We start from the raw sequence: 20,496 nt of genomic DNA on the forward strand, positions 1-20,496 counted from the left end.
ATTAGCATCAAAATGTACTTAATGTACAAAAAGTAATGGTTCTGCACAATTAAGTATGAGCTAAATGTACTTCAAGTATCAAGGGTACAAGTACTATTGCAGGCTCTTTACAGTATTATAGTTTGTCAATGTAGAGTGAAATGTAGCAGAGTAGAAGTATAAAGTAGCATTAAGTGAAAATACTAATGTAAAATAAGTACAATACTTGAGTAAATGTACATAGTTACTGTGGAGCTTCACATTATCAGCATAAATATGAACGCAAGTGCTGCTGTTTGATTTAAACCCAGAGACAGATAAAGTATATCTATGGCAACAACAATGCTGAGAATGCAAAAGGATATAGAGACCAGATGAAGGGGGAGGGAACACAGGGGTTTTATCCCTTGCAGACCATTTACATGCACTAAAACCTATAGAACGACAGAAGAGGGAAAACCCATAGAATGCAGCTTTAGGATGCATGTTAGTCTGACCATGTTGTGAAATCATTGACAGAATATTGTTACAGTATTATCTGATCAATGTATTCAAATTAAAGGTGGGGTAGGTAAGTTTGAGAAACCGGCTCGAGATACACTTTCTGTTATATTCCATGGAATGCTCTTAACATCCCGATAGCAATGAATATCTTAAGTGCTTTGACAAAAAATCCATAAAAAAATGTCATCTGTGGAAGCTGTAGTACTGTAAAAAGCACGACCAATCATTTTAGCCGGCCCGGCTAAAATAACTGGATGGCCTGCCTGTCAGCCTTCCATCTGTGCACAAACTTATCTCATGCCCTCATTGGTCATGTGCGCGTTCGTGTGTGTTGGAGGAGGGGCTCTATAAGGAAGTGGCAGATTTTCTCCAGCTGTGTATTTTCAAATTCTAGCGCACTCGAGCTAGTTTCTCCAAAATTACCTACCCTACATTTAAGTTATATAGGGGCAATAGCAAATGTTTTTACCCCCGGTGGTGAAAATAATTAAGTCATATTCCATAATGTGTTTGAACTCTGCTTTTGTGAAATGAACCTATTCCTTACTGAAATCCTGTTTGAATATGAAATGAATCCAAGCAATGGCTAGAAATAATCTTGATTAGTTTTTCATTGTTTTTGTGATTTTTTTACAAACCCAATGTCTTGCTTGTACAGAATTATGTTTGATCACCCATTTCAACTCCGAACTGAGGAGCCAAATGATGCCTAATAAAGCTACCGTCCTTTTTGTAGCAACTAAAAGAATAGGCATCAGTCAACACAAATAAAAAATACTTTAGCGAGAAACTACCGCCTTATTGGTTGTTGTTGAAAATCCATGATCTGCCTCTCAGACTGACTGAAGTGAATAATGTGCCTGCAGGCAGTGTGTAACAGATCTACACAAAGTGACTCAAACAGCACAGTAGGCAGATTCATATTGAAACATATCAGCTTGTCAGGAACCAATTTTTATTAATATCATTAATAATGTGTCATCAGCATCATCAATGAAATGAGTTAGTCTGTTTAAAGCAGAATCAAGTGTGTATTCATTGCCCTTCTTTTCTTGATGAACACGTCAGTTCCACAAAGCGAGGAAGAAAAAAGGAAGAAGGGGTAAAGGTGGGGGACAGAGTGGGGGGGGGGGACTGCAGTGAAGGAGGAAACGCAGGGAAAACAACGTCTGGCGGAGCAGGAATCTCCCCCTTCACTGGGATATGATTGGTTTTTCCCTTGTGCAAGAATGACAACAAAAAGAAAATCAAAAAAACGGAAGAAAGTCAAAATGGTGCTCTAAAAACAAAGATGAGAGGAAGAGGGGGGATTGCTTGCTGGGATGTTGTGTTGTTGTTGGTTGTTTTTGTTCCGTAAAGCCACGTTAGGATTTGATGCAGTCGTCGTCGTCAGAGGTCTGGCTGCTGCTACTGGTTTCGGACTCGGAGCCCTCCTCGACGTTCTCCTCCGCCACACTCCTCCAGGGGGTGAAGTGGAGGGTGACCCCCCGCGCCCTGGGGAGAGCCCCGTTCCTCTGCAGGCCGTTCCTCTTCAGCTGCTCGGAGGACACACACAGTCAGACTCAATTCCAATCCAAAACCTTACACCCTCCCGTACCCACTCTTACTCAGCTTGCGGTCGGTCATATTAAGTGCCGCTGTGACGTGTCTCCATGCTTTAATGTTCAAAAAGCTCTGTATTTTTCACATACTGCCTGTGCTGCAGCACCTCTTTCAAAAACCTAGATAACACACTACAGGAGAGGGAAAACCACTAAAAGAATAATAGGGCCTCTTTAAAACCTTCCAACAGGGAGTCTGCATCAGTCCTGACTTAACCAGCTACCCTACCCAAGCCCCAAGGAAGTGTCAGGGCATTGAAGAAAATGTCCGTGGGCCAATCGGTCGTACTACAACTTCTGTGGCAGTCACGTGACGTCATTTGTCCCAAAAAGAGTTCTTCCCATTGTCTTACATTGGAGTATTAAGAGTATTCTTTTATTTGAAGGTAAATGAACTACCCAGTATGAACACTTGAATAGCCCTTATTTAAATAACTAGGTCCTAAAAGTTGGAAAATTAGCTGAAAGCCAAATCTAGAGCCGAGACAGGCTGTGATGCTGCCGTGTTGGAGCGGATTGGAGGCGGGGCTTAAGTAAAAGTCAAGTGCGCATGCTCTATGCTGAAGATCACAGGAAGAATGAGGGAAGAGCGGGTATTTCTGTCCTCGAGAGTCAGTGCCCTATGCGACACACTGTGTACGAATGTCAGTGCAAATATTTACTATTAAATTGCACGAATTGACATTTTTACACAGATGTAAACAAATTCAGAGGTTACGATGAATTATACAAAATGTTTACATCACATATAAGTGTGTCTAGTCTAGAAAATGGTTAACTGCATATGATTGTAAAGTTTTGTATGTTTACAGCGAGTGTCTCAAAAGCCAAGCGGTCCGTCATGGAGGGAGAGTGTGACTGGAATTGGGCCTCTGGGTTTAAGTAGTGCAGTATATCTTAAAGAACCTTGGGGTGCTCACCTGCTCAGTTTTAGTCTGGAACTCTCGCAGCTCGTCCTCCGTCAGAGGCTGGAAGTTGTCATCATTTTCTGGGTACTCCTGCCAGCCCATGGCCTTTAGCAACCTACAAATACAAAACAGCTTTTGCTCAATTGATGGTTGCTTGGTAAAGTGATGACGTTTTTTTTATTAATTTTGACTTTTCAAATCATTTAATTTCGAGTTTCTCAGAAAGTTTTATTTGTATATATGAAGTGTTAGTTTGTTAGGTGTATAATCTTAGAAATATGTAGCTACATATACATGTTGAACAGACGGTTGGAGAACGGTGGCCATTATGTTTAAATATTTAGATTTTGGAATCAACTTGAGTTTTCCTTCACGAGTTGGTGAAGATACATTATATACAGCCGAATGGTAAAGTGACATCAGATCGGCTACAATCACTAAATCATGTTCTTGTTATTAATTCTAGAGATGAGACTGCATGTGAAACAGGCGAAACACTTGCGGCATAGCGCCCTCTCCTGGAATACAATTAAGGATATCTGTTATAGGCGTGTGGCGCAGTGGGTTAGTGCGCTGATCTTCGAATCAGAGGATAGCAAGTTCGAGTCCCACTGCAGTCAGCATGTCGTTGTGTCCCTGGGAAAGACACTTTACCCCAAATTGCTCCTGTGGGGATTGTCCACAGTATTGAATATGTAAGTCGCTTTGGATAAAAGCGTCTAACAAGTGACATGTAATGTATTACATTTTTTTCAGGTTGAGTTTTTCTTAAAGAATATCGTTTTTGTTTTGTTTATAGTTTACAAGAATATTTTTCACTGCTATTCCATGTTTTATTTCACCATAATAGCCCATCTTTATGTGAGTGAGTGTCAGGCGGTCGTACCTGTGCTCGGCCTCCAGGGAGCTGGACAGGTGTTCGGTGTCCGAGTCGCTGAGCGAGTAGGACAGACCGTTCTCGTGGCACACCTCCTCGCGGTAGACTTTGGGCTCTGGGGTGCTGCTCTCACCCTGAGAACATTCACACAGCACCACAACACTATTAAATAAATAAAAACCCATTGGAGTGGAGCAAACTAATATGCAACAGGACTTTGTAATTCTTGTGGATTATCATTTCGGCAATATTTAGCACTTTTCCAGAAAAAAGACAACTAAATATCACGCAACAACGGTCTTTGTGCAGACAGAAAGAATGTCTCTCTTTTGGGACATTACATACAAAAATGGAATTATATTTGTGAAGAATAATGGGGTTTCAGCTTTACAGGATATAATGCAACAGCACTATGAAAACCTGCTCATTTGTCATTTCCGTAGCTACTGTGCTGTGTCATGGCTAAAGGAGAGGCACTTCAGGTAAATAGGCTCAAATCCCACAGTACTAGATGTTACTATGAAACTACACAGTTGATTATGTACAGTAAGGGCATCATTTATTATATACAAAAGGTTGCACTTTAAAAAAAACAAATGATCTCATTAAAATGTGCTGATGTACAGACATTGGGTAAGAGCCAGGTTCAAAATTCTTGTTTTACTTTGACATATTAGAGTGAGAAGTTTATATAAGGAGGGAATGTGGAGATGTAACCTTTTTTTGTTATATTTTTTTTAATCTTTAATATTTGTTTATGCATGCTTCTTAGGTAACATTAAGCTGTCTTTGGCTCTTTTCTGCTGTAACAATTCACATTTCCCCTCTGTGGGACTAATAAAAGGTATTCTGATATCTCTTTGTATCATTAAAAAAAAATACTGCAAACAGCCAAGTAAATATTTTTTAAGAATACATTTGATACAAATGAACAAAGCACTTGGGGATGGAACTTGAACGTTTGTTGAAATAAAATGCCACTGAAGTGGATCGTTCGTGCTCAGCGAATGAGAAAAAACCTATTTTGAGACAATGGGCTTTAAAAATATGTATTGCTAAAATCCATACATTTTGCAGGACACTACTTGTGAATAGATGAAGTTAAATCAAATAATAACTATCACCATGAAACTTTTGGGGGGAGGAACTCTGCATATGTAAATAGACAAAGTAAGCACAAAGAAAGACATAAGAGTGTTGTGCAGCTTACCTCTCCTGAGGTTCCCGGGCTGCTGCTGGTGGTCCGCTCTCCGGTGCCCTCGTCCTTCAGAGCTCGCAGGAACTCGCTCTTACGGTCCGGACCGCGGCGCATCAGCTTCAGCCTTGACGGGGCGATGTCTATGGGAGGAGTCGTGCTGGAAGGGTGCTGCAGGGGCCGGGAGCAAAAGAAAAGAGAGTTCATAAAATCCTATTTTCTTTTTATCCGGGTTGGGACACTAAATGATTATCTACGAAATCCACCAGTTTTTTTAGATTGGGAAGAAATGTTGGATGTGTTTTACAGTCAATAACCATAGAGAGCGACATGTTCCTGCACTGTGCAGCACAGTGACTGCTGCACAGACAAACTCATTGCACAAATGTGAGTAAACATCTCTGTCAGAAAACCCCATAATGACTATGTTTAGATTGAACCTGTGATTTAGTCACACCGGCACTCACGCAGCCATGAGAGCCAGACACAGACGGACACAAGGACTTTCACACCATCGCAAGGGCTCCCTCAACAAAAAGCAAGGGGATGTTACTATTGGATTTTGGAACATTCCACATGTTTTTGTCATTTACACGTTTTGTTTGGCAGGATAATTTCCACATATTAACACCACTTTTGTAATTGTTAAAGTGTAAATGCTATTGCCGGAAGTAATAAAGCTGACGTTAGGCTGTAAACAAACAACATCACGGTGGCATGGCTGCGCACCACATCGATTATTTAGTCACTTGCTAGCAACCAGTTTTTATGAAACACAGTAGGGGCACAATTCTGACATTTACGAGTGGGGGTACTGACATATTTAAAATCGTAGAACCCAACGTGAAAATGTCTTTAGTTTGTGTTGACAACAGATCTTCTTCCAGGCGTCTGACCAATAACGCTACAGGAAGATGTTGACTTCAACCAGAGAGAGAAGTGACTAAATGCTAACTAATTTCCGGACTCATACAGCACCACTATATAAACACAGTTTGAAAAGAAAAGAAAAAATGCATCCTCATGGGGCTTGAAAATCCCCGCTCGCACTCTCTGACCCAAAATATATTTGTTTGTCTTTTCCCTCCTCACCTCTTTCGTGGGGTTGTGCTGTGGTGCGCTGAGGGGGGGGCTGGGTTTGGCTGCAGAGATGGGGCTGGTGAACACTGAGTCTCGGCCCGGCATGTGGAGGCCGGACTTAGTGATCTCTCTACCACCGGATTTCCACTGGTTGCTCTGGAAAAGACATACGAGTCAAAAAAGAGATATAAGCACACACTTTGTACACTATCATTTTTATATTTCTTAGTAGAAGGCTAATATAAAATGTATTATCACTTATGTTATGTATATTGTAAAGACACTGTTCAGATAGATACAGTATCTCTCTACTGTTGATATTAATATACAGAATTTAACTATATTTTGACCTCGTTTGTAATGCTAAGTTAACATGCTGCTGTAAAAAAAAAGAAGCATATTCCAATTTGGGGTCAATTAAGAATCTTATGTCATCTAAAAATATTCGTACTTTGGTGGGGGCCACAGCAGGCTTGGGGACCAGGTTCTTGTAAATGCTGGAGCTGGCCAGGGGGGTTTTGCTGCCGTTGATGGGCAGGATGCCGGCGGAGGCGAACCCCGCAGAGAAGGCGGTGCCGGGGTCCTCCTTGGAAAGCTTCTTGATAACCAGCATTTTGGACACCATCTGTTTGCCACTAGGGGGGTTTTCTGGAACACAAATCAGTGATCAAATGTTACCCAGCTGCAGAGGAACACTAAGGTTAGCCTTTTCAACCATCTCTTTTTTTATTTAAAAGTGCTCTATTATGCTTTTTGGAGTTTTCACTTTACTGTAGTGTGTTATATAGGTTTGTGTGCATGTAAATGGTCTGCAAAGGCTCAAACACACACACATCTGAAAATGAGCATAATAGGGCCCCTTTAAGGAAATCAACGCAGTCTTACCCCACACTCCAGCATGGGGAGCCACCGCTCGCATCGGAGTCCCAGGCTTTCCAGTTGTTTCAGGGTTGAGGGAAGGCTTAAAAGACAAAACACCCGCATTAAATAAGGACGCTATTAAACACAAAACTGATTCTCAGTGTGCCTGTACTAAGTCTAGATGTGGATATTGTTTATTCTTTTGGAATATTGGATATCGAAAGTGTTGCCTTTTCTTTTGTTGTTCACTCTTTAAAGGCTGCATCACAGTAAAGTAAAATCATTTTCTTAACGCAACAGACTTTTCAATCTATTATTTGCTTTTACCCACTTATCTCTGTAAATCCACATTACTGACGATTTTGTGAAAGCATCACAAGTCAACCCTACAACTGTTTTGTTGTATAGATAGGTTGCACCCGTTTTCTTTTAATAAAGTAAAGCATTTGACAGAAAGTGGAAAATAAACGCTATTCCTTTAGGAGTTTATTTGTGCAGTAACCTTTTGGAGATTAGTTGACGTGAGAGAAAGTCCTGCAAATGTAAGTCATTTAAATTCTATAAACATTTATAGAGGTATGTGTTTATTGACTTTCTGTACCAACACTATGAGCAGGTTAAGAACATTACATTTGATGTGGGACTAGGCCTTTTTTTCTTTTTCTCGTGGTATTGAAAGAGTTACAGAGCCTTGTTTTCTTAAGTCTAGTGTGTCGAAGTTTAAAATCTTGGTATAGCGACAATTAGGGATGCTCCGATCGATCGGCCGCCGATCGATATCGGCCAATACTCACTCTCTACCGATCGATCGGTGCTCTCTAAAAATGCCGGTCGCGAGAGCCGATCGCATGACGTAAAATGATGACGTAAAATACATGACACTTTTCTCTGTGCGCGGCAAAACAAGCTCGCCAAAATGGCTTCACCGGTCTGGCAGTGTCCGAAAAGGACAATAAAATAGCGGTATGCAACGTGTGTGTGAAGCAGAAATCCTGCAGCTCCACCCGCTGTGACGGACCGGTGAGCGGAGTAAAACACACACTAAGAGTTAGACCTAACACACTTAGCTATTTTATCTACCTCTGGAACAAGCTAAACTAGTTATAAATATATTTATTCTTCACTGTCGGGTCACTCATTACTGGATCAGTGAGCTGCAGGAGATACTGACGGGCTGTCAGGAGAGAGAGAGGGGGAGAGAGGAAAAGAGAGCGCTTCCGCTCATTTCTCCCGTGTTATTATCCAAAGTTAATGTAAACGTGAATAATGTACTTCATTTGAATGTAATAATTATGTTGGTTGTTGTTTGTGGAAGCGCCAGTGAATGAGCCCCATTAAAGGTAGGGTAGGTAAGTTTGAGAAACCGGCTCGAGATACACTTTTTGTTATATTCCATGGAATGCTCTTAACATCCTGATAGCAATAAATATCTTAAGTGCTTTGACAAAAAATCCATAAAAAAATGTCATCTGTGGAAGCCGTAATACTGTAAAAAGCACGACCAATCATTTTAGCCGGCCCGGCTAAAATAACTGGATGGCCTACCTGCCTGTCAGCCTTCCATCTGTGCACAAACTTATCTCGTGCCCTCATTGGTCATGTGCGCGTTCGTGTGTGTTGGAGGAGGGGCTCTGTAAGGAAGTGGCAGATTTTTTCCGGCTGTGTATTTTCAAATTCTAGCGATCTCGAGCTGGTTTCTCAAACTTACCTACCCCACCTTTAACTGAGTTTTAAACATTACTTTAAATGGAAGATCCCCATAGGCCCCGCCCACTCGATCGGTATCGGCCGATACTGATTCCGGCGATCGGCCCCAAAATTGGCGATCGGAGCATCCCTAGCGACAACCTTAGCAATGTTAGTTTTCAATCATCTAAGCATGTTGTTGCTAACCAGATTAAGCCTCATGGGTCGAGAAGAGGAAACTGTTGTGATACAAAATAGTGTTGAAATGTACGTTTTCACAAAGTAAATATGGGGAGAAAATGGAAAGTGAAAATGTTTCTGACATAAGTTTTTACTACTCAGTGTCAACAACAAACACCCTGAGAGTACAACTATATTAATGGAACCCTCTTTTTACTAAATGTCAAGTAGCTTTGCCACTGAGTATTTTATCTTTCAACAGAGCTTGGTCATGTAAGAGCTACGTTTAGGTCAGTGAACGCAGTGATCCACTCACAAAGTCCTCTTCCACGAACTTCAGCTTGTCGTCCTTGCCGTCTTTGCGTTCCTCGTTGGGGAACTTGTCCTGGTACGAGGGGCCCTTGCGGGGATGAAAGTTGCCGTTGCGCTGCCGGTGCGCCCCCTGCCTGTCCCTGTCCACTCCTACCCGTTTGGGGTGGCGCCCCTGGTGGTGGTGGCCGTCCTGGGCTCCCCGCGGCGCTCCGTGCCAGCTGGGTGTTTCTTTCCAACAGGAGCCCCCCGCCAGCCCGCCATGCCCCCCTTTGGCCACCCCCGAGTCCACCGAGTCATGCCTCAGAAGCAGAGAGGGCTGCTGCCACCCGTCACCTTCAGAGAGAACAAATATACGTAAGAATGATGCCAATACGGGGCAAACAAACATCACAATAAACTTCTTACAAAATACACCAGCAGTTAGAGTCTTAAGTTCATTCATAGTGAGCCAACCATTCATTTAGCCTGTACAGAGAGGATGCTGGGTAACCTGAAGTGACGAAGTAGGGCTGTGCGATTATGGCAAAAATCATAATCACGATTATTTCTGGTCAATATTGATATCACGATTATTAAATACGATTATTCATTGACTTTGAAAACATCCATTTATTGAACTTTAAAACAAATTAAAATAATAATTTGAACAGTATGTTTTTAACAGTTGAATACCCTGAACTTTAAGTATAATTCAACTGAAAAACCAATAAATAAATAATATCAAAATAATAAATACCAATAAAGAAGATAAACAAATATTTTCACAACCTACTAAACATATATAAATATGATAACTAATGTCACTCACAACCTGTAATGTTTAATTATACTGCTACACGCAGTACTCTTATTTTGGTAACCCCTTATCTGGCTGCTGCACCCCAGCTGTCACACGGAGAGATACCGCAGGTCCTTCCTTCCTGCAGCGGTCAGACTATACAACCAGCACAGCCCCTAGTAGACCCCCCCCTCCCCCTCCCCTACACACACCACAACACAGACTATATCACCCCTTGCTGCTAAATACCAATCAACTATGTGCAATATGTGATATATATATATATATATATATATATATATATATATGCCGTTAATAACTGTGTAATTTATAACTGGCTGCTAAATCCTTAGAACCGTTACAAGGTGTGTTTTTTTGCATTTTGTATCTTGTAAATTGTGTAACTTGCTGCAGTTAAATACCATCAAACTATGTGCAATATATACATTATATACATATGCCATTAATAACTGTGTATTATATACCTGGCTGCTAAATCCTAAGAACTGTAACAGGATTTGTATTTTGGAAAGTATTTTTCTTTTACCTTTATTTTTTATATTATATTTTTATTATATCATAACTTAGTACTTTTTTCTTAACATAGGTAACATTAAGCTGTCTGTGGCTCTTTCCTGCTGTAACGATGCAAATGTCCCCTCTGTGGGACTAATAAAGGTATTCTGATTCTGATTCTGAAACCGGAAGTAGCGAGCTAAGAGGCTCCGGCTTGACGAGGTTAGTAAAAGTTGACTGAACGCTAGAGACCGGAGCATGGAGGACCGGAGAATAGAGACACGGCAACTAAAGCTTCCCTTGTAACGTGTTTATATGGATTTATTAAACAGACCTGCAAGTCACAACACAACCTGGCCGAGAGGGCTTTTAGGGAGGGGTGAAAGCGCCCGCACGGGCAGGATGTATAACGCAAGACAAATTGAGAGCATCATTGCAAAAGGGAATGCAGCAAAATAATAGTTTTTTTTCGATTACGTCGAGATTAAAATACGATTAATTGCACAGCCCTACGAAGGAGGAGAGCTGGGACCAGATTTATGGAGAAAATGAGATATAAGCATATAGTAAGATCACTGGCTAATAATAATGGACAAGCTAACGTAGTCAGCCAGGAGTGAGACAGATTAACTGGAGTGTAGTTTAATGTGCTTTACGGAAACATGGCTGCACCAGGATATATCTGACAGCATCCTTTCCATTGATGGCTTCAGGACTGTTTCAAGGATCGCACCAAGAACTTCACCATGTGCTCCTGCCTCGTTCCTGTGCCTCAGATGCTGCATTTAAACATGCATTTTTGTTTCAATATATGTTTATATAAATATGAACATTTTTTATTGTAATATGGTGCAACGAAACCTTATTTCCCCATGAGATTATTAAAGTATTTGGATTGATTGAATAAACCACCAAAAGAGACATTATCATTTTTTTCGCCTGAGTGGCACTGTACACCAGAATCAAGGTGAGACATTATCTGCCCTTCTGTTTCAAAAGCTGAGGGGAAGCCAAATGTGAAAGCAAAGATAAAAGGTGAGTGGGGGACAATGGTGAAACAGACACCACATGGGACAACTGGAGAACCTGTCAAACAGGAAACATAAGCTTGTGTTTATTTTTGCTTTTGCATCTCGGAACGCTCTGGGGGGCCAAACGGCTCCGTGTGTACGCCCGATACGCCATAGCCCCGCCTCTCCTGCTCACCCCCGTCATTGCTGATGTGTTTCGCCAACAACAACAACAGTGTTCCGAGTGTTTCGAGCCAGGTCCCAGTATCTCGCAGGACAGTGCACCCAGCAGGAGCCTCCAGCAGACCCCCCCGCACGGCAGAGTTTCCATTAGCCGGTAATTACCGGACTATGACCGGTAAAATATGCTGAAGACCGGCAAATCTAAATCTCTCCGGTCAAAATGTCACTTATTGTTTAGGTGTCCTTTGACACGCAGGCAGTCATATCATTAGCTAGAACTAGCTAGATTTGATCGATATGGACATAAACGCGAGTGAAGTCTAATCGGACAGGAGAGAGAGATCAGAGATCAGCTGCTGCTGACGGAGATACGCAGCTCTGCATGATCACCTGCAGCTCCGCCCGCTGTGATGGAGCGGTGAGCGGAGCAAAACACACACTTCAAGTTAGATCATCACCCTTAGCTATTTTAATTACCTCTCAAACTACCTAAACTAGTTAAAAATATGTTTGTTTTTACTGTCGGGTCACTCATTACTGGATCAGCTGCTGCATGAGACCACGGATAGGCCTACTGACGGGCTGTCAGGAGAGGGGGAGGAAAAGAGAGACTCCGTTTATTATCTTTATATTATTATATAGAGTCGTTATCAATTTGTTTTAAAGCTCAATAAATAACAAAGAAGACCTTTGACCGGCACTTTTCTAATTTTGTCCGGAAGATTTAAACTTTAACGGACATGTTGACCGGCGAAAAAAAATTCTAACGGAAACTCTGCCGCACGGTCCCCTCGTCCCTTGGAAGAGGCGGAGAGGTGGGTGTTTTCCATCTGCTGGTGGACTACCGGGGAGATTGAACGTCCTGCTCGGGAGTCAGGCTCAGAGTAAGTGGCAGTGGGTGCGGTGCACCTGCCTTTTACAGCAGGAGCACACGCTCGCCTCGGGGAGGGAGAAAAAGAGAAACAGAGACTGCCGAAACAGCCAGAGCCCTCCCCCAAACCCACCTCTGCTGCTCACCCAAATGTACAGCTCCTCTACCACAACCATCAGCAACAAGTGGACATGGAGAACTACATGAACTACATGTTACTAAATCTTTAATTCAGGCCACTAAACAAAAACGAATTCAAAAACACATTGACTTTGAGACAAGGGAATCAGAACTGGTACATTTCTAACTCATTAAAACACCACTGTCTTCTGAGCAGCTGGCCTCATGTCCTACAGGGAGATCAATATGTCCTCTTTAAGTGGAGTTAGCAGCTCTCCATCATCTTCAACTCCACACAGTTTAAAGTTCAGCAGAATTATTTTACTAGAACTAAGCCTAACTAATGACATTTTGGTAACATACCTAGCATTATGTCTGTCCTGAAAGCTCCACTTTAGTGTCTGTCTTTATAATCAGCAACCGAAGAACCTGGTTCTGGTGGTTCTGTTTTAAGTAATATGTAACATCTTTGATTCGCAGTATGTTTTTATTTTACAATAATAACACCTGGTAGGACATTTCTTGCGACGTTATCAGAGTTTCGACAGATCCACCTCGTCGTTAGTGATGCAATTCATCTTAGCCTCATGTATTATGATACTTAATTGTTCATTTAGTAGACATTGTTTATTGATTAAGTATTCAGTATGCGGTCTGTTAGCTTGCTCACAAGTTTAGAATGTTAATTAATTACAGGACATGGTCAGCAGCAGACTTTAAATAACAAAATGAAATGAAAGCCACTACACACTAATAGAGTGGTGCAGGATTGAGTCCTAAAACCTGGAATTGACTTAGCGTTTTACTACCTTTTTCAGCCTCTTCTTATTTATTCATATTATTGGTTAGACTCCTGAACGAAGGTGTGTGGTTAACACAAGTTTAAGAGATTATAACCTGTTGTTCCACGGCATAGAATATGTCAGTAAATAGCCCACTGGTGATTGACTGAAGCTTCAACGTGTCATAATAACTGCAGCTCCTAACAAGTGGCTAAATGAGACTACATAAAAAAGTAATCACTCCGACATGAGTCCCCTTTTAGCTAAGCTGTGGTGATGAACAGACATGCAACTTTGATTTAGCTTGTTAAAGCCTAACATTAGCTTTTTATTTCTGGTAATAGAATTTACGCTTCAAAAATCACAAAGTGGTGTTAATATGTGAAGATTATCCTGCTGAACAAAACGTGTTAAGTGTCAGGAGCGTGAGCGCCACAGAGCTTTCTTTCTGTAATATACCAGAATCCAATGGAAAAATCTCCTTGCTTTTTGTCGAAGGAGCCCCGACAATGCTAACTTCCTGGCCTACAAAAAAACATCACTGCACCAGTCTATAGTTTACCCATAACAAGACTTCCAATAACGCCTATGATTGCTTTAAACCAGCACCTCACTGTAAGAAGATTCACTACACTCAGTTTCATTCATATGTTCACCGTCTCTGCCATGTGCTGACAGTAACATCGTTAACAACCAGAGCGGAGGTAAACTGTTGTGAAGGTTACCTGCTGGAGCGCGCAGGGAGCCGTTGTTGAAGAAGCCATCGGAGGAGTTGTGGCGGCGGCGGCTCACAGAGGTTCTGCCGTCTCTGTGGTGGTGGGGCTCGCCTTGTTTCTCAAGGTTGGCAGCAGGGGACTGGAGGAGGACAGACAAGGGGACGGGTCAGTCAAAGGGAGATGCTGGACAATGAATGATGTGTCAATGTAAACTGAGGACAAAAAAGAACCAAAATAGATAAAGCAGCTACCCCTAGACCATTTTCCACAACATCATTTTTTTAAATCTTTGATTTTGTTTAGAAACTTATAAATCTTCCCCATAGTTTGTCTTACTCCCTCAGACAACTTCAATAAGTCAAAGTGAAACCAATGCAGGGATCTATTCTTAGAGAGAAAAAGCGACCAAAAGCAGACATCATAGGAACTGAGAAGAATCTGGGAATGCTTTATCTTGAGAATTGTGGCAGAGATCAGAAAGCCTCTGCGCTGACAGCTCTGCGTTTCATAAAATCGACTCCATCTGAATCATATCCTCGCCATGAGCTGCGGTTCAAAGATCAAATACGACTTCTCTTCAGCCTATCCCTGCAAGAGTCACCTCAGGGAAATAACCCCCCCCGCAGATTTACAGCGTTATGATGTGCGATCAAACCATGAGAATAAACTGCGGCTCCGACAGGTGAGTGCAGACTAATCCCTGAAGACAGATGACATTGAGGTGAAGTCATGTGTCAGCAGGACAGTGACTGTGCACTTGTTTCACTGTCTTGACTCTTGATGTCACAGACAGGCCACTAAGCTGGGCTTCTTCCTGACTCGCAGATTACGCTGAGCTCTGCACAGGAGAAACACATTTAAGGTCTTAAAAATGACAATCAGAGCATTCAACACTTTCATTTAAAAAGACCCTATTTTTTTGGGGGGGGGGGGGTTTACCCTTTCCTTTAGAGTTTTATATAGGTTTTGTATGTAAATGGTCTACAAAGGCTAAAATCCCTGTATTCCCTCCAGAGGGAATTTCTTCCACTCCCCCCCCCCCCATCTGCCTGAAACGCCTCCATTGGACTCCTTTGTTTACTTCTGTAACATAGTGACATCACTATGTAACACTCACATTTCTATTTGCTAGCACTCCAACACAATGTATGCGATAGGCGCATAGGCGATGGGCATCTCTAAGCGGTTCACCAATCAAAACAAAGTCGGCCAGCTAACCAATCAGAGCAGACTGGGCTCTGGTTTCAGACAGAGGGTGAAAAGAGGTGCTGCAGCACAGGCAGTCTGAGAAAAATAAAGAGCTTTTTGAACATTAAAGGTCCCATGACATGCTTTTCCGGTTATTACCCGTCCCCTTGTGTTATGTAGCTTTTTATGCATGTAAACGGTCTGCAAAATCACAAACCCTCAAAGTACAAGTAGAGTAAAACTCTAACACAGAAAAGACCTGTCTATGCTGCCCCAGAACGCCTCGTTGGAGATCTTTATTTTTCTCTCGTTACATTACGTCCGTGGATTGGTCCATATGGACCAATCCACGGACTTGCTCACACACACACTCAATCTTTTCTCAGCTGCAGCTCCACGGATTTCTCAGCCTGAGACGGCGGGGCGCGGCGAGGCTGTGAGTCTGTGTGTGAGCACACAGACTCACAGCCAGGCTGCGGGTGTGTGTGTGTGTGCTCGGGCTGGTTTTGGGCTGGGTTTCGCTGTGTCTCGCTGTCTCGCCGACCCCACGCAGCTAGGAAACTACTAGGAAACCACACCAGTAAGCCAGCTCACACTGTCCACTCCGCGCAGCAGCGAGCCTCACAACGTCCCGCCAACACGGCACCCAGACCCCACGCAGCATTCTCATCTGTTTGCCATTGCTGGTGTCATTTCCTGGTTGCTAATAAACGCCATTGTAACACGTAATCACTGATGTTCCGCTGTAACGGTGGTGGACTCATTAGAACAGAGTGGGCGAGCGGACCAATCAGAGCACAGTGGGCTCATAGGGAGGGGGGGGGCAGGACCTCCAACAAGCCGTGTAGGACAGAGAGTGAATACACATACTATACAGAGATGCTGTATGAGAAACCAATGTGAGTTTGGAAAATTGCACAATATAAATCTATTCTAGTAAACCTCAACAATGGAATTATGATCAGTAGAAATGGCCATGACATGGGACCTTTAAAGCATGGACACATGTCACAGTAGAGGCACAAAATACAAATATGAACCTGAAATTAGCATAATAGGGCCCCTTTAAATATGAAAGTTTAATTTTGCCTTTTGTCTGCACAGTTCCTTTACTTTTGTAATGCTTATAATTTCCCTGCCGAGTGAAAACAAAAATATTTCTGGCTCTGATGTTATTAAAATAGTTTATTTCCTTCCTTTGCCAGTCTTTAAAATGAAAGCACACAATATCTCAGTGACCCTCAGCTGAACCGTGTGCTGGCTGACATGTTGCCAACTGCACACACTCTCACTCAGGTACACATTTAGAGCAGTGACAATTATATTGTAAAGCTCTGTCTATCTCAATTACCATGTGCTTCTGTATTCAACCAGCAAATACAAACAGTATAAACACACACACACCTTGGCAGGCTGGGGCGTGGAGAAGTTAAGCCAGGCAGGGACAAAGTCATGCTGCGCCATTTAGGTCCAGTGTTTCCGGTCAGTGGATCGAGGCATCAAACCTCATGGCCAGGATCTGATACAAAAAGAGAATAGACAGTAGGAATGACATCTTTTAGGAATTCAGTTCCATGACATTTCTTTCAAGGAGTTTTGTCTACCGATAGATATTTAGACATTCACTGCATAAAGGGTCTCTCTCAAGTGCCAGAAAGAGTTCTATTCTTAGCAGAAAACAACAAAGCTCGACTTGATGCAGCTGTGAAGGAGGTTGACAGCTTGGATGGTAGATATCTTGTGCACCATAATACAAGTATGTATGTCATAAATGTATTTAGCTCATTTAGAATAGCTGTGGTGATAAGCAGCTATGTGATCACTTTAGTTTATAGCCTAGCATTTGCTTTTTACTTCTGCCCAATGCATTTAAACTTCAAAAATTGTAAAATCGGTGGAGATTATTCTGTTTTATAAAATGTGTAAGTAGCATGTTTGCCACAGATCATTTTTCCTAAATCCAAAATAAAAATTCTATTGCCAGTCTGGGATTTTGATAAAATTGTGATCAATTGTGCAGCCCTCCTTTAAAACATTATGCATACTTTGTAGAAAATGAACACCTGCTAGTGACAAAATGTTGACAAATGGCCATGTCACAGCTATTCATTTATCGCTATAGAGTACCCAGTGCATGTTTTGCAGAGTGAAATCAGACTGCATCATTACCCCAGAGTCTGGCTCTGAAGTCCTCTGCCTCCTCTCTCGGTCCGGCTTGGCTCGGTTCCTCAGGCCCGTTGGCGCTGATCACAGAGTGTGTGCACTGACGGACGGGGAGCGGCACACCGACGACCCCCTCTCCACCTCCCACAGGAAAGCACAGCCCCTTTCCCCAGAGGCAGATCCCTTCTTCCAGGGTGAAACACTGGGAGATGGGTCAAAAGGTTGCAGGAATTATCTGGAATGGCGATCCAGAGAACTGGCCAAGCAGGAAGTCAGATTGTTAAGCAGAAGCAATTCTGCTTCTTGAACCAGATTCCCCTAACAGCTCCTATGCGGGTCACGTCTCCGATGAATTTCCGAGTGCTACCGTTTCCAGTTCAGGTATTTTTTTCCTAGGCAGATTGAATTCTTCACATACTCATTTGAGCCACTGTTTCTTATGGTCAGGAGTAAGAGAGGAACCCTGATAGGACTTTATGCTGAATGGCAAAAATGAAACGAATTCTTATGGGAAGCAGTCTGTGAAAGTTGTCTGCCCTGGAACATGGACAGCAGTTTGTGTAGCAGTTCCACGTTGACACCAGACGAGGGGAGACAGACAGCTGCCACACTGCGTGCCAGTATGTTTTGTCCTCGACTCGCCTTTTACCGAATCATTTTAAGATCTACCGAAACGCACGCAGAAAAGAAAAAGGAGTTCAGAGACAGTCTTTTACTGGCGATGGAGGTCACTGAAAACCACTGCTCACCTCATTAAACGGCTGAAAAAGACTGTCCGAGTTTGAAGAAAATAATGCTCAAAAGGGTTCAAAGTCACATGACAATGAAGGAAGTAAAACCCTATGTTACATCGCCGTCATTTTCAGTGTTGGTTAGTGAAATATAGATGCTGCAGGATGATTCATTATAATGCCGTTTTTATCTGTATACGTTTTAATTTCACATTTGTAAGATCCCCATTTAATTATCTGCCGTTTTCTGATTGAAACAGATATAGGGTTTAGCTCTGATTTCATAGGTATGCAAGCTCAAAAGCGAAACAGCAAATCTTCCAAAGAAAAGGGTTCTGCGTGTCATACGATGCTCAAAAGTCCTTCATTGACAAATAGAAATGGTCTGAACAGAAATCCACGAGAGTCTATTCAACGTCCTCTTCTGAGTTGAAAAATAGAATACGTCCAAAATGTGTCATGAGGGTATTTCCCTTCCCTTCTTCAATGATGTTTTCTCCCACACGTGAAGTTTCTGCGATGCCGTTTTCTGTTGTTCTTGCTCAGGGTTTACGGGTATCAGCACAGGAACACACTGGACCTGAATAAAAGAAAAACAGACTTCATTCAGAAAAGCAGGTTCAACAAATATAAACTTATTAACACTAAGGTGTTAGTTTCTTTAGTACAAATAGCTTGTCAAATTCACCAGTCCTGCAACAAAAATAATCCTTCCTTTACGAAAATTAAATCTCCAGTTTTGTTCAAACTTTTTTTTGTATTAATACAAATTTTATTTTATTTCTCAAGTATTAATTTAATGTAAATTAAAGCAATATCTTGTTTTATACTTCTTTTACTGAAAACAGCTATGTGGGATGTAAGTAAGATGCTCCTTTTTTAAAACCCAAAATAGCTTCCAGTTCAAGAGATGCCTTCAAAGCTCACTTGAAATACATTTTTGAGTGGTATAAGAAAAAAAATCCTGACTCAGTGATCTCATGCTGAAAGCTGGCTCTTTTTTTTATTTATTTTTTTATAAATTGTGTCAGCTTTGGTAAATGAAATATTTATAACAGTGTAAAAATAACTCAAAACACTTTCTTCCTCGGTACTTCTCCCAGACTGCTGCGCATCTAAACAGGCCGTGCAGACAGTGCAATGCTGGATGAAAGGTCTAAAACCTCAACAGCGATTTTTCACCCCTACACCTTGACCAACCATGCAATAAAATACAGTTCACACAAAATCCATCCCTGTATGCCAGCACACACTCAGACACCGTTAACGTATTCCCACTGAACTATTACGTAACAGCTCAACATCAACGAGTTTGCCACGGAGACGGGCTTCAAAGAGCAACACAAACATCTAACGTTACTTCACTGTGAACAACACTCACGTAAATGACGGCAACACAATGCACGCATTTTAACATCATTATTCACTGTGAAACCCCCACATGTCCACAAACACTGCAGCATGCAACACACAGTAACGTTACATGCACGCTTCACCCAGCTAACTAACGCTAGCCGAGCAATGTTATGTATTAAAGTGCATTGAAATACGTTAAGAAGCAATGCAGCCGTGGTGTGAGCGTAATAACCAAAGTCAATCGCCAACTAACAACGTTATCAGATCTGTATCAGCTCTGCTGTTAGCTAACTCTGCTTAGTTAACTAAGGTTAACGTTAGCGTAGCACTTGTTAGCTCATAGCTGGCGTTAGTCAGCCTGTTAAGTGACGTTAGCCACTGATAACTGCGAGGTAGTTGACTTTACTTAAGACAGTTAGAGGGCTAAGCAAAGCACAAACGTATCCAATATGCTAACTGCAACTAAAACGGTCTATTTAGGCAGCTGTCACGTACATATAATAGAGGTAAACAGACCTGGCTTCGTTGGAACAACACAGTTTCAAAATGGCTACCTTAGCAGCGGCAGCACACATTCATCAGCCTGCTAAGTGCTAGCGAGCTAACTTGCAGTATTTCGTGACGTTTACCTTCTCCGAAGCAACATAGTCTCCAATAGAGAATGTTTCAAGGATATAAATAGTCTGAATACATTAACGAGATTGCACTTTTTTACAACTATGCACTTCTTTACTGATACGCTATTGACGTTTGTTTGGGTTTTCTTACCACTCGCTGCCACTGAGGGATTCGAACAGCCTCAATGATGCTACGTTCAAGATCGGCTGCGATTATGCAACCTAAAGAGGTCCCTTAGTGTTTTTAAAGTCGAACAGGCTCATAGTCTCTCTAAATACGTT

General features: G+C 42.1%; 1 protein-coding gene across 4 annotated transcripts; it reads right to left on the reverse strand.

Annotated features, from left to right (window-relative positions):
* Positions 1–1,400: 1,400 nt before the first annotated feature.
* Positions 1,401–20,448, reverse strand: gpbp1l1 (GC-rich promoter binding protein 1-like 1). Of its 4 annotated transcripts, none has more exons than XM_034137260.1 (12): positions 20,366–20,448; positions 17,517–18,821; positions 16,752–16,866; positions 14,169–14,298; positions 9,188–9,516; positions 7,030–7,105; positions 6,596–6,792; positions 6,157–6,300; positions 5,080–5,235; positions 3,879–4,003; positions 3,005–3,107; positions 1,401–2,018 (listed from the first exon to the last, which is right to left on the reverse strand). In XM_034137260.1, exons 3-12 carry the CDS (start codon positions 16,809–16,811, stop codon positions 1,848–1,850), a joined length of 1,491 nt encoding a protein of 496 aa, XP_033993151.1. In that variant the 5' UTR covers positions 16,812–16,866; positions 17,517–18,821; positions 20,366–20,448; the 3' UTR covers positions 1,401–1,847. The 4 variants fall into 4 exon arrangements, with proteins under 4 accessions (XP_033993151.1, XP_033993149.1, XP_033993150.1 ...); XM_034137258.1 differs by having other exon boundaries at positions 20,227–20,370; XM_034137259.1 differs by lacking the exon at positions 20,366–20,448 and adding an exon at positions 20,114–20,359.
* Between the last annotated feature and the right edge of the window lie 48 nt (positions 20,449–20,496).

Source organism: Trematomus bernacchii, unplaced genomic scaffold (genome assembly GCF_902827165.1).
Source record: "Trematomus bernacchii unplaced genomic scaffold, fTreBer1.1, whole genome shotgun sequence".
Lineage (NCBI taxonomy): Eukaryota > Metazoa > Chordata > Actinopteri > Perciformes > Nototheniidae > Trematomus > Trematomus bernacchii.

Coding starts and splice junctions, on each gene's coding strand:
- gpbp1l1 (XM_034137260.1), bottom strand. CDS start 16,811: ATGGCGCAGCATGACTTTGTCCCTGCCTGGCTTAACTTCTCCACGCCC. Junction 3,108..3,878: donor TCCCTGGAGGCCGAGCACAG/GTACGACCGCCT, acceptor TTGTATTTGTAG/GTTGCTAAAGGCCATGGGCT. Junction 2,019..3,004: donor TCCAGACTAAAACTGAGCAG/GTGAGCACCCCA, acceptor TCCTCCGAGCAG/CTGAAGAGGAACGGCCTGCA.